Source organism: Podarcis vaucheri, assembly GCF_965113315.1.
Source record: "Podarcis vaucheri genome assembly, chromosome: 9".
In the NCBI taxonomy this organism is placed as follows: Eukaryota; Metazoa; Chordata; class Lepidosauria; order Squamata; family Lacertidae; genus Podarcis; species Podarcis vaucheri.
Window position 1 is genome coordinate 25,525,617 of NC_138767.1, and position 14,132 is coordinate 25,539,748.

Genomic DNA, 14,132 nt, shown 5'->3' on the forward strand with positions numbered 1-14,132 from the left:
TCAAAACCATTCATGATTACAAATAGAATGTAAAGGGTTTTGTCAGTAAGCTTAGAGTCTAAACTTTAATTTTAATTTACAGCTTCGTCCTCCTCAGCCTGCAGTGTATTTGTTTGTGTTGGATGTATCCCACAATGCAGTAGAAGCTGGATACTTGTCAATTGTGTGCCAGTCTCTGCTTGAAAACTTAGACAAGTAAGAGCCTTCTTGGTTTTTTGTTGTTGTGTGCATTCATGGTCTGGATACAGCAGCCATTAAAATAATTGTCAATGTGGTCCTGCTTTGATTACATGACTACAGTGCTTCATAAACCACAGGAGGGGTGTGTGTTCTGGTGCTTGAATCCTGCTTGCTGGTTTCTCACAGGCGTCTGTCTGGCCAATGTGAAAACAGGATGCTGGACTAATTGAGCCATTGGCCTGATCCGTCAGGCTGCTCTTATCTTGTTGTGTAATAGTCCCATGATTAAGCAGAGCCAAACCATGGGAGCATGAACGTCATCTATCCAGTCATCTCCCCCCCCCCCTTATTCATTGCAATAATAAACAATTCATATTTTAGAAAGCTGTTGCTAACCCCTGTGGGTTAAATACAGAGCTGCACTAGGCTGTATTTGGGGCATATGTTGTCTTCAAGCATTGAAGACTGTCTCTTGAATAATTTTTTTTCTAACATTAGAACAAGTTAAAGGCACAGCAAGAGATATCTGTGCTAAACCAATGCATCAGGGTCATTTTTCTTTTTAATCTTAAGGTTGCCTGGAGATTCAAGAACAAGAATAGGCTTCATAACGTTTGACAGCACTGTTCAGTTCTACAATTTGCAAGAAGGATTATCACAGCCTCAGATGCTAATTGTGTCAGAAATTGACGGTAAGAGGGCTAATTGTCTCAGAAAGTGAGTGTGAGATAGAGTGATTCAAGGAGAGGAGACCCTATTTAACAGACATTTTATTGAAAGTAACAAAAAATTAAAAATAGTGATGTGGAAAAGGAAATATAATAGTGCTATGTTAAGTATAATAGAATAATATCTGCCTAGAATTCATTCCTGCAAGATAAAATGAGGGCATGTTGTTGTGTATTTGACACACTGTCAGGGACCATTAGTAACAACATAAAGAGGTGCAGCTAGAAAGGAAGTTTGGCGAAGTCCTTGTGGATGTACAGAAGTGCTTTTAACTTATATTGCTGCAACTCTTTGCACCCTAGCTATGGTGTATCCTTTTAAGTACATAACATAAAACTATAATACCAATATATGTTTTCTTCCTAGATATTTTCCTGCCAACACCTGATAGCTTACTGGTTAATCTGCATGAAAGTAAGGAGGTAAGGTGGATAATTCACAGAAGAATTAAATCTTAAAAGTGAAGATAATTCTTTCTGACTGCTCTGTCCTTGATTAAACTGCTTTAGAGCGGGGATGTTGAATCTAATTCTTAAATCACAGCAGGCCTACAGCACTTCCAGTCCTGCTCCCACCTTAGAATTTCTTCTGCTGCTTTTGCTTTGTCTCCTATGACACATTGTGATTCAGAAGAACAAAAGAAGGCTGAGCAGACAAGCCAAGGCCTCTGCTGTCCTTGGAGCTAGACTTTAAAATCAAGGTTCCACGTAGGACAAACACGGAGGCCAGTCTGAGAGGAAAGCAATCTAGATATGTCAGACTGAGATGGAAACTGGTGATGACCAGTGAAAATTGAATAGTGGCAGCCCTTTTCGAAGGCGAGACACATGACTACTATGTGGACAGTAGGGAAAGAGGACAGCCAATGGGGAAGAACTGAATAGCCTTTATGTCCATGATACCAAGGAAGTTTTAGATTAAAGGGTAATGTTTATAGGCTCCAGTTACGTGAAAGAATGTGACTCTGGGCATAGAGTCATTTCAGCTTCCTGAGAATCTTGCCTTTCGTTTTTAGAACGATCAAGTGTTTGATCCCAGTGGTTTCAAAGATTTATTGAAATGAATTTATACACAACTTAATATTTCAAAGATCTCTTAAGCTTCAGAGTGTGCACATAATGCCTGCTGGGAATCCCGGAATCCATAGAGAGGTGGCCAAATAAGATTTTTCACTGGCTAGTGGTGGGACTTCAGCATTCTTGCCACTCCGAGAAAAAAAATGCAAAATATATCCTTCTAACACTTTAACAATTATTTTACAGCTAATTAAAGACTTGCTAAATGCACTACCAAATATGTTCACTAACACAAGAGAAACGCACAGTGCATTAGGCCCAGCCCTTCAAGCTGCCTTTAAATTGATGTATCCAACGGGCGGGCGCATATCGGTATTTCAGACACAGTTACCATCATTGGGCACAGGACGTTTGCAGTCCAGGGAAGATCCCAATCAAAGATCAAATGCAAAGGTACTTTGGACTCTGTAGTGATTATGGATCTAACAAGCTTCTGTGGTGGCTGGTTTTTTTTGGGAGGGGAATTGTTTTTATAATGTTGTATTTTCATGTTGTGTGCCACCCTGAAAATCTTTGGATTACAGAATGGGTTATAAAAATAAGCGTATCTGATTTGCATTGGTATAGCTTGGGCAACAGGTACTTGACCATGTTGGCTGGGGAATCTGTGGCCTTCCAAATGTTACATATTACAAGCAGTCTGAATTTTATTTGCATTTTTTTTTAAATGTACTTGTTTGTGTTGCACTCCCAACCTTATTTTTTTCTTTGTATCCTAGGTTGTTCAGCATCTTGGTCCAGCAACAGATTTTTATAAAAAGTTGGCACTGGATTGTTCAGGACAGCAAACAGCTGTGGATTTGTTCCTTTTAAGCTCACAATATTCTGATTTGGCTTCTCTTGGTAAGAGCTTTTAACTTGCAGAGCTACTTCATAATTAGCATGTGTTGAGAGAACAATTTTTATGTTCAGTTAAAATTGCCAAGGAAAATTCTGAAGCTCAAAAATACTATTTGCTTAGATGCAAATTTTTAATGGTTTTTAATATTTCACCCACACTTCGGAATATGTCAAAGTACTAACTGACTGACTGAACTGTAAAATGGAGATATTTCCATCATGAAATTATGTACTCTTGTTGGTTGGTTCATGACACTCTATTTCATGAGAGCTCATATCCTGTCAGCCTTGTGTAAAGGTTGTACCAGTTGATGCCCCTATATGGGAGCTGATATCATTCTTCAGAAAATGTGCAGAAAATGGTAGCAGAGCCACTGCAGTCATGCAAATTGCTGCATGCACAACATACACCCGTACCCCAGCTGCGCTGATTAATGCAACTCTACTACTGTGCAAACACTGGGCGGCTCTGAGGCTGTTAGTGGCCCTGCATACTTCTGGAGTGATTGTATGGGAACAAGCGGCAATGTGAACCAGTGCGGAGTCGACTTGTTTTTTAAAACATGTATTTAGCAAACATACTGACTCCTTAGGAAAGAGCTCTGCTCACTTGTTCTTTCTTGCCCCACTCGTCTTGTTGCTTCCTTGATATTCCATGCTGCAGTAGTAAATTATTTATTTCAGTGACACTTCTATAATTCAGTCCAAAATAAGCATTTTTAGGATCTCTGCCTTAGTCTAAATTTAGGACACTATACAACTGTAACCTGGCTTTGCTTCTGAAGAGACACTGTAACATATGTAACTTGCCTTTAAAAATGGAAAATTGCTTGAAGGTGAAGGTAATTTCTGAAAAGCTTAGAATCATGAAACATAGAATCATAGAGTTGAAGGGACCACGAGGGCCATCTAGTCCAACCCCCTGCAATGCAGGAATCTTTCGCCCAGCATGGGGCTTGAACCCACAGCCCTAAGATTAAGAGGCTCATCTACCACCTGAGCTGGCAAGTGCCATTCTTTTTATATATTATTTGGCTGGCCTGGCAATCTTCTAAGAAGATACACTGATTTCCTTCAATGTCTGTTTTTACTGGCTTTCCAGAAGCTCTATAAATTCAAATTAGATTTTTTTTTTTTAAATCTCATATATATTGGGTGTGATAGAAGTTACCCTCTGGTAATTTCTAGACTAGACTGGTATAAATCACTTTGAAGTATGCCTTTGAAGACTGTCAGGAAACTACCGTTATTTCAGAATACAACTGCAAGATTGCTGAGTGAAACACTAGATGCTTATCTTGCCATTGTTTAAACAGCTTCATCGGCTCAGGGTCTGTTCTCTGCATTGCAACTGTTTTAGTGAATGAATAATAACTATCTCTTTTTTTCATCCTTGCCGAAAGCTTGCATGTCCAAATATTCTGCTGGATGCATCTATTATTACCCATCTTTCCATCATACCCACAACCCTATGCAAGCAGATAAATTGCAAAAAGACCTTAAAAGGTATCTTACACGGAAAATTGGATTTGAAGCAGTCATGAGAATAAGATGTACGAAAGGTATGGTGTGGTTCTGGTTTATTATTAAATGCACCCAATATTGGTGAAAATGGTAGGATTTGTTTGAGACAGTGGTTTCTCCTTCCCTTCTACCAAAGGTTCTATCGTCCCTCTTTCAGCAACTCCAACCAAACATGAATGTATGTCATTCAAAAAGTGTGGCTGGGGCAAAAATGGTACACACACTTGTAGAAAATGATGCAGGGCATTTCATCAGAGGAGTCCTTTTGTGGAGGGTGATTCTAGCACTGTAGTAGCAACAACATAGAAAACAAAAAGGAGAAATGTTCTCTGTACTTTGAGGACTGTGTGCTCTTCATGAATCCATGAATAAAATTTCTTCACTACAAAATTACAGGAAATAGAAAATAAGTATCTAATGGAGGGAAGGTCCTGCGCAAGGGCTGCATTTTCTTGTGGGGACAAGAGAATGTTTTCCCCACATGTCTCCATGTTGGTGTTGACTAGGCCAGATAAAAGTGTGCAGAGCAACATATCTGACTCCTATGTTGGCATAGTTGCCTACATTCCAACCATGCAAAAGTAAGAGGCTTCTACACATGCACACACGTCTCCTTCTAGGAAAGCAAGAGGCATGGTGACAGTTCAGGAATGTGTTGAGAGTGCAGAGAGCCTTCAATGGGTCTAGTTTGGAGAGGGAGCGTGGTCTATGAAGTGTAGAGTATACGAAGGTAGAGAAACCGGGGGGGGGGGGGCGGGCTGCATTTTGCCCCCGGGCCTGAGGTTTCCAACCCTGTTCTAGCATATAAATTGTACTCTAGCCTAGGCCCTTGCCCCCAGTATATACTGCGTTGGGTCCCAGAGGGATTCTGAGGAAACAAAGGTGGCAGTGGTTGCTGCAGTGGCCACCTCTCTCAGCCTTTCCCCCCCTCAGTTCTTGACTGAGGTGGCATTAGGTATCTAGAGGCTTGTTCCTGCCCTTTCCTCTGGCAAAATTGATTTGGGAAGATCCAGCAGGGAGGGATTTGGAGGCCCAAAGGAGGCCTTGCTCAGGGTGCTAGACTTGGGGTTTCCTGTCACTAGTGTACGAATAGCCATAGGTCTTATTTTTTAAAAACTTGGGCTGCAATCCTAAACATGCACACTTAGGGAATAAGCCCCATTGAACTTGACAGGACTTCTGATTAATTATGCTTAGGGTTGAACTGTTAACTATGCTTTTTTAAAAAAACAAAACCTTGCCATTTTAACTTAAACATTACCAATTTTTAGGTCTTTCAATTCACACCTTCCATGGTAACTTCTTTGTGCGATCTACTGATTTGCTGTCACTTGCCAACGTCAATCCTGATGCTGGATTTGCGGTACAGATGTCCATTGAGGAAAGCCTGTCAGACACATCTTTAGTTTGTTTTCAGACAGCACTTTTGTATACTTCCAGCAAAGGTAACTTCACTTATGATGTCTCTTCTCAACATAAATTTAAGAAACAACCACCTACAAAGAACAAAATCAGATGATTGGAGGTTTTAGCCAAAAGGGGGGCGGGGCGGACATGTGAAAGTGGTTTTAGCAATAGGTAAAGGTAAAGGTACCCCTGCCCGAACGGGCCAGTCTTGACAGACTGTGGGGTTTGTGCGCCCATCTCACATCTATTGGCCGGGGGCCAGCGCTGTCCGGGGACACTTCCGGGTCACGTGGCCAGCGTGACATCGCTGCTCTGGCGAGCCAGAGCCGCACACGGAACGCCGTTTACCTTCCCGCTGGTAAGCGGTACCTATTTATCTACTTGCCCCCGGGGGTGCTTTCGAACTGCTAGGTGGGCAGGCGCTGGGACCGAGCAGCGGGAGCGCACCCCGCCGCGGGGATTCGAACCGCCGACCTTTCGATCGGCAAGCCCTAGGCGTTGAGGCTTTAGCCCACAGCGCCACCCGCGTCCCGGTTTTAGCAATAGCTTTGGATAAAAAGCTTAAGTATTGTTCTGTTCTGTTTATTCTAATGCAGGTGAACGGAGAATCAGAGTGCATACGCTTTGTTTGCCTGTGGTGACTTCACTGGCAGATGTTTATGCTGGAGCAGATGTACAAGCAGTTATATGCCTCTTAGCTAATATGGGTGAGTTGAGAATTAGCATTCAGAGGGTTCTCCATTCTCCCCAAAGTCATTTTGTCCCTCTTTCACCTGTAATTAGAAGAAAGCAAAAAATGGTGTGTTTAGTACTTGTGGAAAGATAGAAATGCAATGTGGATGCTTGCAAGGTGGGTGTGGGGAACCGACAGGCTGCTAGATCTTTAGATCTGGCCTGCAGTTCACCTTCCTTCAGATCTCTCCTCTCATGTGGCACTTGGGGATTAACCCTTTGCTCTGTGATTCCCAATGCAACCCTCCCCCCAAAAAAACCTCCTAAGCAATACAGGGATGGTTTGGGGACTTGATACATGGAGAGCGAAGGATTAACTTTCATTTCCCCATGCTATGATACTTCTCCTTCCTCCCAAAAAGCATGTTAATACAATGGGGAGTAAAGTGATGGATTTGTGCGGTCAGAGTGTGTATGTGGGTCTGACTCCACTGACACACAACCCCTAAAGTGTCCATGAAAGAATGCAGCCCTTAAGATGAAAAAGAATGCCTTCTTCTGTGTAGCACTGAGAGCAGAAGTTGCTAAAGTGTTATTTTATGAAATGATTTATACAAACCAATAAAATCTAAAACTAAGTTATCGGATGGGAAACATCAGAAGTATCAGGTGTGTTTTTTAGCCCACTCTCGTTTCCCAATTCAAAGTTCATTATCCACACAGGTAACAGAAACTAGGGCCCTTTTTATCCTGTCTTGTAAAATTTTGTGCAAACGGAAGGTTTTGTCAAAGTAGACCTCTTGATTTGCTGGGATGTTTAGTACTTTCAAGGTTGTTTAGAGAAATGAGAATGTACTGGCCAGTATTAATGTCTGGAGTGGTATGCTGTTTGTTTCCCTTTTTTAATACGGTTCCTTTCATAATAATTTACTGCTGCTTCGCTTCCATAGCTGTTGATCGATCAGTTTCTTCAAGTCTGTCAGATGCAAGAGATGCCTTAGTGAATGCAGTGGTAGATTCACTGTCTGCATATATGTCAACTGCATCAAATCTCCAGCAATCTGCTTTAATTGCTCCAAATTCCCTCAGGCTGTTTCCTCTGTATGTTTTGGCTCTCTTCAAGCAGGTACTTCATATGAATAGCAATTGTTATTGACGTCAGGCAATTTTGAAACTTTGATTTAGTTACAGAAACATTGGTGAATTACATGAAAATGCCTAGTTTAAAAGCCTACCTTCTACCTTCTTCCTTTTAATGTGCAGCTTTAATTTGTGGGGGGCACTGTATAGTGTAAAGAGCCTAGATGCCAGGTTGCTTAAAAGAACTTGCAAAGATGTAACTATTGAGAGAGTTGCACACATGTCTGTTTTTAAAGCTGAGTACTTATAGATTGTAACACTTGTTTTGTCATAAGTGGCATTTGTAAGAAAAGGATGGAATTAACTATTTTTGAAAGGTTGCTCTTAGCTCTAGTTTTGTTTGATTTCTTTAAAATCTAGTTACCTAGTCACTGCACAACTTGTTCCATACCCCCAGAGGAAAGCTGGCTGTGTGTTTCTAAAACAGAAGGCGCCATGCCCCAGACAGACCTTTTGAAATGTAGGGTCCTTTCATATTTTTGGTATGATTGAGGTGGTAGCTGCCATTCAAGGAGTGGTGGAATCAAAAAGTAGCCACTACTAGCCACTCCCCAGACCTGCCCCCCCCCAATTTAGCTACAATATTCATCTGATAAATAAAATAGTTTTTTGTTAAATGATAACTTTGTTGTTGTTGTTTTTTTGTTTTATAGAAAGCATTTAGAACTGGTACAAGTACACGCTTGGATGATCGTGTATATGCTATGTGCCAAATAAAAAGTCAGCCTCTGGTTGGCTTGATGAAGATGATCTATCCTAATCTATATAGGATAGACAAGCTTACTGATGAGGTATGTTACCATTTTTATTGCTTCTGGACATAGGTTCTGGGAATGTTCTGATTAGACACCTCTATTAAAAATAACTAGGAAAATTTGATTCACAGTTAATAGCAGTTAATTTTCTTACCGAGGCTATTCATATAAACATCTTGCTGGAGAGCTGCACCATTTTTCCAATCCATTTTCCAACTCAGTTTAAATGCTGGTTTTTAGCTTTAAAGCCCTTCATGGTTTGGGACCCAGGTGCCTGAAGGATCACTTTCTGCCAGTTAAACTTGCCTAATTGTAACACATCATCCATGGCTCTGTTATTAGAAATTAGGTAGGTGGTGAATGCTCTTTCCCAAGAGGTTTTCCCTAGCACTGAATCTGTCAGTTTTTAGGCTTCAGTACATTGGGAGAGTAGAAGGAATACTTTTTGTGGTCTTTAATATAGTGTAAATGTTAGGAGTTAAAATATTTCGGTATTCTATGTATTAAATTTTCTGGATGTATATGCTTTAAAGTATGTTGACAAATTATTTAACAGTGCAGGCATCATTATTTAATTATTTAATAAACTCTACATTGATTGTAGAGAAGAGCTTCAAACTCTTTAGAGAAGAGCTTCAAAGCAGTTTACAAAAAATATATATAAAACGGTAAAATTATCACTAAAAAATTTACAGCTGTAATTTAAAACTATACAAAAGGTTAGAATCGCAGCAAAATGGACTAAAACAGTTAAAACTCCTACAGACTTTCTAAACATCTGTGCAGGTTTGTCTAAATAAGAATATATTCAGCAATATAAACAACAGAATGTAACATTTTATGTAACAAACCAGAAATGGAAGTTGGGGGAAGTCAACAGGGAGGGGGGAAAGTAGAAAATGGATGTTAAATGATGATATTGAATAATTGCTATGAGAAAAGAAAATCAATAAAAATATTTTTTTAAAATGTATTCAGCAAGCCCCAAAAGGAATACAGTGAAGGTACCTGCCTGCTATCAATAGGCAGGGAGTTCCAGGGTCTTTCAAGTGATGCTGCACTAACATCTGAATTCTGTTAAGAGCCTCCTCACAATTAGCAGAACTAATGGAGGCCATTTACAATTTTTCCCAAAGTTTTGGTATTCTATCCCGGACATCATACTTTCTTAGGCTTGTTCACAGACTGGAATTTACTAAACCCTTCTTTGCTGTTTGGACTTAGCGACAACTCTGATGTTCCTTTACATGAACTATAACTTCAACTTCAGTTTCCTCATTTATTGTGTTGCATTGTGATTTATGTTGTAAGTGCATGTGCCCAGCTCCTAACTGTTGAATTATTGCTGCAGTGCTACTGAATTGTATATCCATTTTCATGTAGACCTAATTTTCACCTCCTTGTAGGGTGCTATACATGTCAACGATAGAGTTGTACCCCAGCCACCTCTTCAGCGGCTGTCTGCAGAGAAGTTGACAAGGGAAGGCGCTTTCCTTATGGACTGTGGCTCAGTAAGTTGCACAGATGGGGCAACATACGATTTAGTCACTATCATACTTAATTTATATCCCACCCTTCATTGCACAGTAATTTTAGATGGTTTTATAAAATGTTGCATTATCATTTTTTAAAGGGGCTATAAACTTAGTTTCTAATAAGGAAACTGCCATGTTTATCTGCAAGCACATCCTCATTATGTAAATTGTCGCAGTTTGCATATTTTAAAAAAGCAATTTCATTCTTGAGAGAATCTTGGTTACATTAACCAGATGTGTTTACTTTAATAACATTGTACCTTTAGATATTGTACCTTTGGATTGGAAGAAATTGTGCTAATAACTTCATAAAAGATGTCCTCGGATGCCCTAATTATGCAGCTGTTCCTCAGAAACTGGTGAGGGTTAATTTTTAAAAAAATATTTATTTATAAATAATTTTATTTGTAATGTTTACATGAAAATAATAATACCTGAAAGGAGCTACACATTCTTATGTTAATGTTGAAATCGAGATTAGATTTCCTTTTCCGCAATGCAGTCTGGTCATGTGATCCACTAGGTGTTGAGCACCCCTTTCTTGTGATAGACCAGCTGTGGGGCATAGAAATGTTTCGCTTCTGCCCCTATATTCTTGTTTTGGAATTGATAACCTTAAGCTGGATTCCCAGAGGGCATCATTTTCTGGCTTGCCTCAGGCACCATAATGTCTTGGGCCAGCCCTGATTCAAGGCATGAGTCTTGTTGTGGTTTGATATGGGGTGGTCAGGGTATCCCAGTCCACTGACTGTTCCTTCCTTTGTCCTTTGGGGGACTCCCCAGTTCAGACCATACCTATGTAACTTTGTCCTACACAATAAGCAGTGGATCATGCCGTAACACTTTTTTTGGTTTAAGGAGCTTTTTGTAGCAACAGATTATTCTGAAGCATATCGTTGCCTGAAGGAAAGCCATTTAAACATTTCCGTTGTTCCTTAAAGTGGCTTGTACGTATCTACTTATACAAATTCAGTATTTATAAACATGAAATATAAGCAATACACTTTATTCTCCGCTCCCAGTCCTCCTCACGAAACAGTTCTCTAGTTTCATTTTGTATTATTAGCATTTTAGTCTGCCTTGAAAGAGGCAGGATATAAATAAATATACAGAATAAAAATAGATAATGGAATAAATAAAGAATTCAGTTGTTCTTATGTTATTTGAATTTCTGAATTATGCAACACATCATTGGTGTTTAATTGAACTTTCACATAATCATGCTATTGAATTAAAGATAATAAATAATATTTGAATTCTTCTAGACACAGCTTCCAGAATTAGATACGCTTTCTTCAGAGCGAACTAGGTCCTTCATATCCTGGCTTAAGGAAAGTAAATCTCTAAGCCCAGTGCTTCAAGTAATAAAGTAAGTATCCACTTACTTACTTTAGTAAGTAATAAAGTAAGTATTCACTTACTTTATTAGCAGATTGATCTTTGACTGCAATAATATTTTAATACACAACAGCTCTTTGTTTCTTCTTAATAGACATATTGTGCTAATTATATCTTGTTATAAAATAATATCTATCTCCACTGGATTCTATTGATCCAGTGTGTGTGTGCTTACATGCACATAGCAATCTAATATTCTATTGATTGGAGAAAAACATGAATCTTGCCAAGTGCTCACAGATACTAATCAGTGCATGATAATGTCATAATTTTGATTTAGAGAAGGATGGAGAACTGATACTTGGTGTCAGCTGGGGCCAGGAGGTAGGAAATCAAGAGGTTTTTCTAGAAAGAGTTCGTGAAACAGGGACAGGGAACCTCCAACCCTCCAGAAGTTGTTGGATTCCAACTCCTTGGCTGGGCCATCTGTCCCAGCCCACATGGCCAAGAGCCAGGGATGGTTGGAGTTGTTGACATCCATCTGTCTTGAGAGAGATTGGAGTGCGCTTCTGGGGGTGAAGCCAAAATGCTGAAGAATCACAGCGCCTCCTATAGCTACACAGACCAGTAACTTGTAAGTGCTTCTTCCCACATTGTTTTTGCTGCCTTAGCAGCACCAAAGTAACCTCTCTGGGGCACAAGCCAGGGCTGTATGTATGGAGGTCCTGATCTGCCCAGATGACAAGACACACACCCTCTCAGCCTCACTGATGTGGCCCAAGGAAAGGCAGAGCAATACGTTTAGCACCAGCTTGGCAGCAGGAGTAGCCAGAAGGAGGCATACAAGTTGCCATCCAACCGCCTTAGGGACTCTACTCCAGAGTTGTAGTTCAAGAAAATCTGGAGGGCCACAGGTTCCTCATTCCTGGCCTAAAATCATCTGATGAGAGTGGAGTGGGTAAGGTTGCCTTTTTATCTGGGCTTGACACTTGGTACCTATTTAAACATGTTTCTCAGAGTTAACAAGAACAGCATGTGTTTAGCAAAAAATAGAGGTGATGATAGTTTTGCAATTTCAATAGCTACAGAAAGAAACATGAGGTGCAGTGTTAGGTGTAGGGAATTTTGTTTATGGAAATGGGGGTTGAGACATCTTTGTGCTCTTGTCCTTGTCTGGTCTCATCCCTAATATAGGGCATATAGAATGACTGGCCAGCTGTCCCTTCTGTATTTGGCTGGTATTAAGTGCCAGATTGGCAGGTAACTACAATATTACAATATTACTGGCTCATAATCTAATACAGTGGTTGCGCACGTGATCCATGCGGGAGGCACGTTCGCAACCTGCAGCACTGCATCTGTGCATGCGCAGGTTGCAATTCGGTGCTTCTGCACATGCGCAAAGCACGGTTTGGTGCTTCTGCGCATGCGCCAAAACCCGGAAGTAACCCGTTCCAGTACTTCCGGGTTCACAACCCAAAAACGCGCAGCCTGAAGCGTCTGTAACCCAAGGTATGACTGTACTGAAAGAATTGGCTCTTCTGACTTCTACTACTGAGAGCTGACTGAATGGCACTTGGAATATTGTATTCGCTGTGCTGATTCCTTCCAGGAATTCAGCTTTGTACCAGACTAGGTGGCAGTTGCTATTGTCGGTTCCCTGTGCTCCTCGTGAGCACTTAGAATTGTGAATTAAAGGGCCGTAAGTCATGTACAAATGTTGTAAGAAACAAATACAAGGTGGGTTGTTGTTTTTTCTGTTTCAGAGATGAAAGCCCTGCAAAGGCAGATTTTCTTCAACATTTAGTTGAAGACAAAACCGAGGCAGCATTCTCTTACTATGAATTTTTGCTTCACATTCAACAACAAATTTGTAAGTGAGAAGGAAGTAACTGAAATAATAATAAAAAAAAACCATTTCTGGACTTATACAAATGTCAGCTGTGAAAGAAGTACACTGGAAATGATAAACAGACATGGGTTCTTCAGCATCCATATCTAAAGCTTTTCAGCTAAGAGGACAGAGTACACATTTCCAAAGGAATTTTACGGTTTTGCTTCAGTATAAAAATGATGGCTATGATGCAGTTTTAGTACTATGTTTTTAAGTTGGTTTGTATGCGTTTTCAATAGTGCAACGATATGGTGCTTCTGTTTCAAGCTGGTGAACTTACATAGCGATGTGGAATAGTATTTCTTAATGAAATCTAAAATTGGAGAGCTTCCCCCCCTCATATTTACTATGGTAGCCAGATTATCTCCAGCAGAGATGCCAAAGCGCAGTGCTCCATGCTGTTTATATGAATTTGTAAGAGAGAAAATTCGTATTTGAAGACTTCACCATTTTCTCTGTGAAGACTGTAGAATTTCAATACAGCATACATGAACTGTAGAAATGAAATATATATAGTGTACAGAAGTATTAACATTTGTAAAGAAGTTGTAAAAATGTAACTACAGACTATGAATTGGTTAGCGTGCTGCAGTGTTTGTGATTTGATGACAAATCACTACCCTTTAAAGAATAAAGATGACTAATGCATATTAAATCTGAATCCACATAGAAAAAATGCAACTTTGTAATCCATTTAATTCTTTTATGTGGATTTATTTATGATCAGCTAATTAAAAGTATTTTGCTTGATCATGTGTTTTTATATCTACATGATTACTAAATTTTAGACACTAATATTGAATTTGGCTTGCTGTATTAAAGAGAGAATGTTTACTACTTTATTGTATAGAATTCTGGGGAAAGGGTAAGTGGAAATATGGCTGAATTTGGATTGTGTAAAGGATATAGCTGACTTGTGACACTACCTGGCATTTGATAGTGTCTTTTAACTGGTTTACTTTATGTACTCTGCAACAATTGTGGTCCTGGATCCTTTATTTTCTCTTGCCACCATGAGACATTAAAGAAAATTTATATTTCA

The 14,132-nt window shown here is 39.8% G+C and overlaps 1 protein-coding gene across 2 annotated transcripts in view; it reads left to right on the top strand.

Moving 5' to 3' along the window:
- Nucleotides 1-14,132, top strand: part of SEC24B (SEC24 homolog B, COPII coat complex component) — a 35,266-nt gene extending 21,134 nt beyond the window's left edge. For both annotated transcript variants that reach the window (XM_082236902.1, XM_082236903.1), the window contains 14 exons: nt 83-195; nt 754-872; nt 1,276-1,331; nt 2,172-2,378; nt 2,705-2,828; nt 4,229-4,387; nt 5,621-5,794; nt 6,353-6,463; nt 7,379-7,554; nt 8,222-8,359; nt 9,730-9,834; nt 10,125-10,217; nt 11,124-11,227; nt 12,963-14,132. In XM_082236902.1, the coding sequence (XP_082093028.1) occupies nt 83-195; nt 754-872; nt 1,276-1,331; nt 2,172-2,378; nt 2,705-2,828; nt 4,229-4,387; nt 5,621-5,794; nt 6,353-6,463; nt 7,379-7,554; nt 8,222-8,359; nt 9,730-9,834; nt 10,125-10,217; nt 11,124-11,227; nt 12,963-13,077 (1,794 nt within the window). In that variant the 3' untranslated portion in view covers nt 13,078-14,132. The remainder of the gene's footprint in view (nt 1-82; nt 196-753; nt 873-1,275; nt 1,332-2,171; nt 2,379-2,704; nt 2,829-4,228; nt 4,388-5,620; nt 5,795-6,352; nt 6,464-7,378; nt 7,555-8,221; nt 8,360-9,729; nt 9,835-10,124; nt 10,218-11,123; nt 11,228-12,962) is intronic.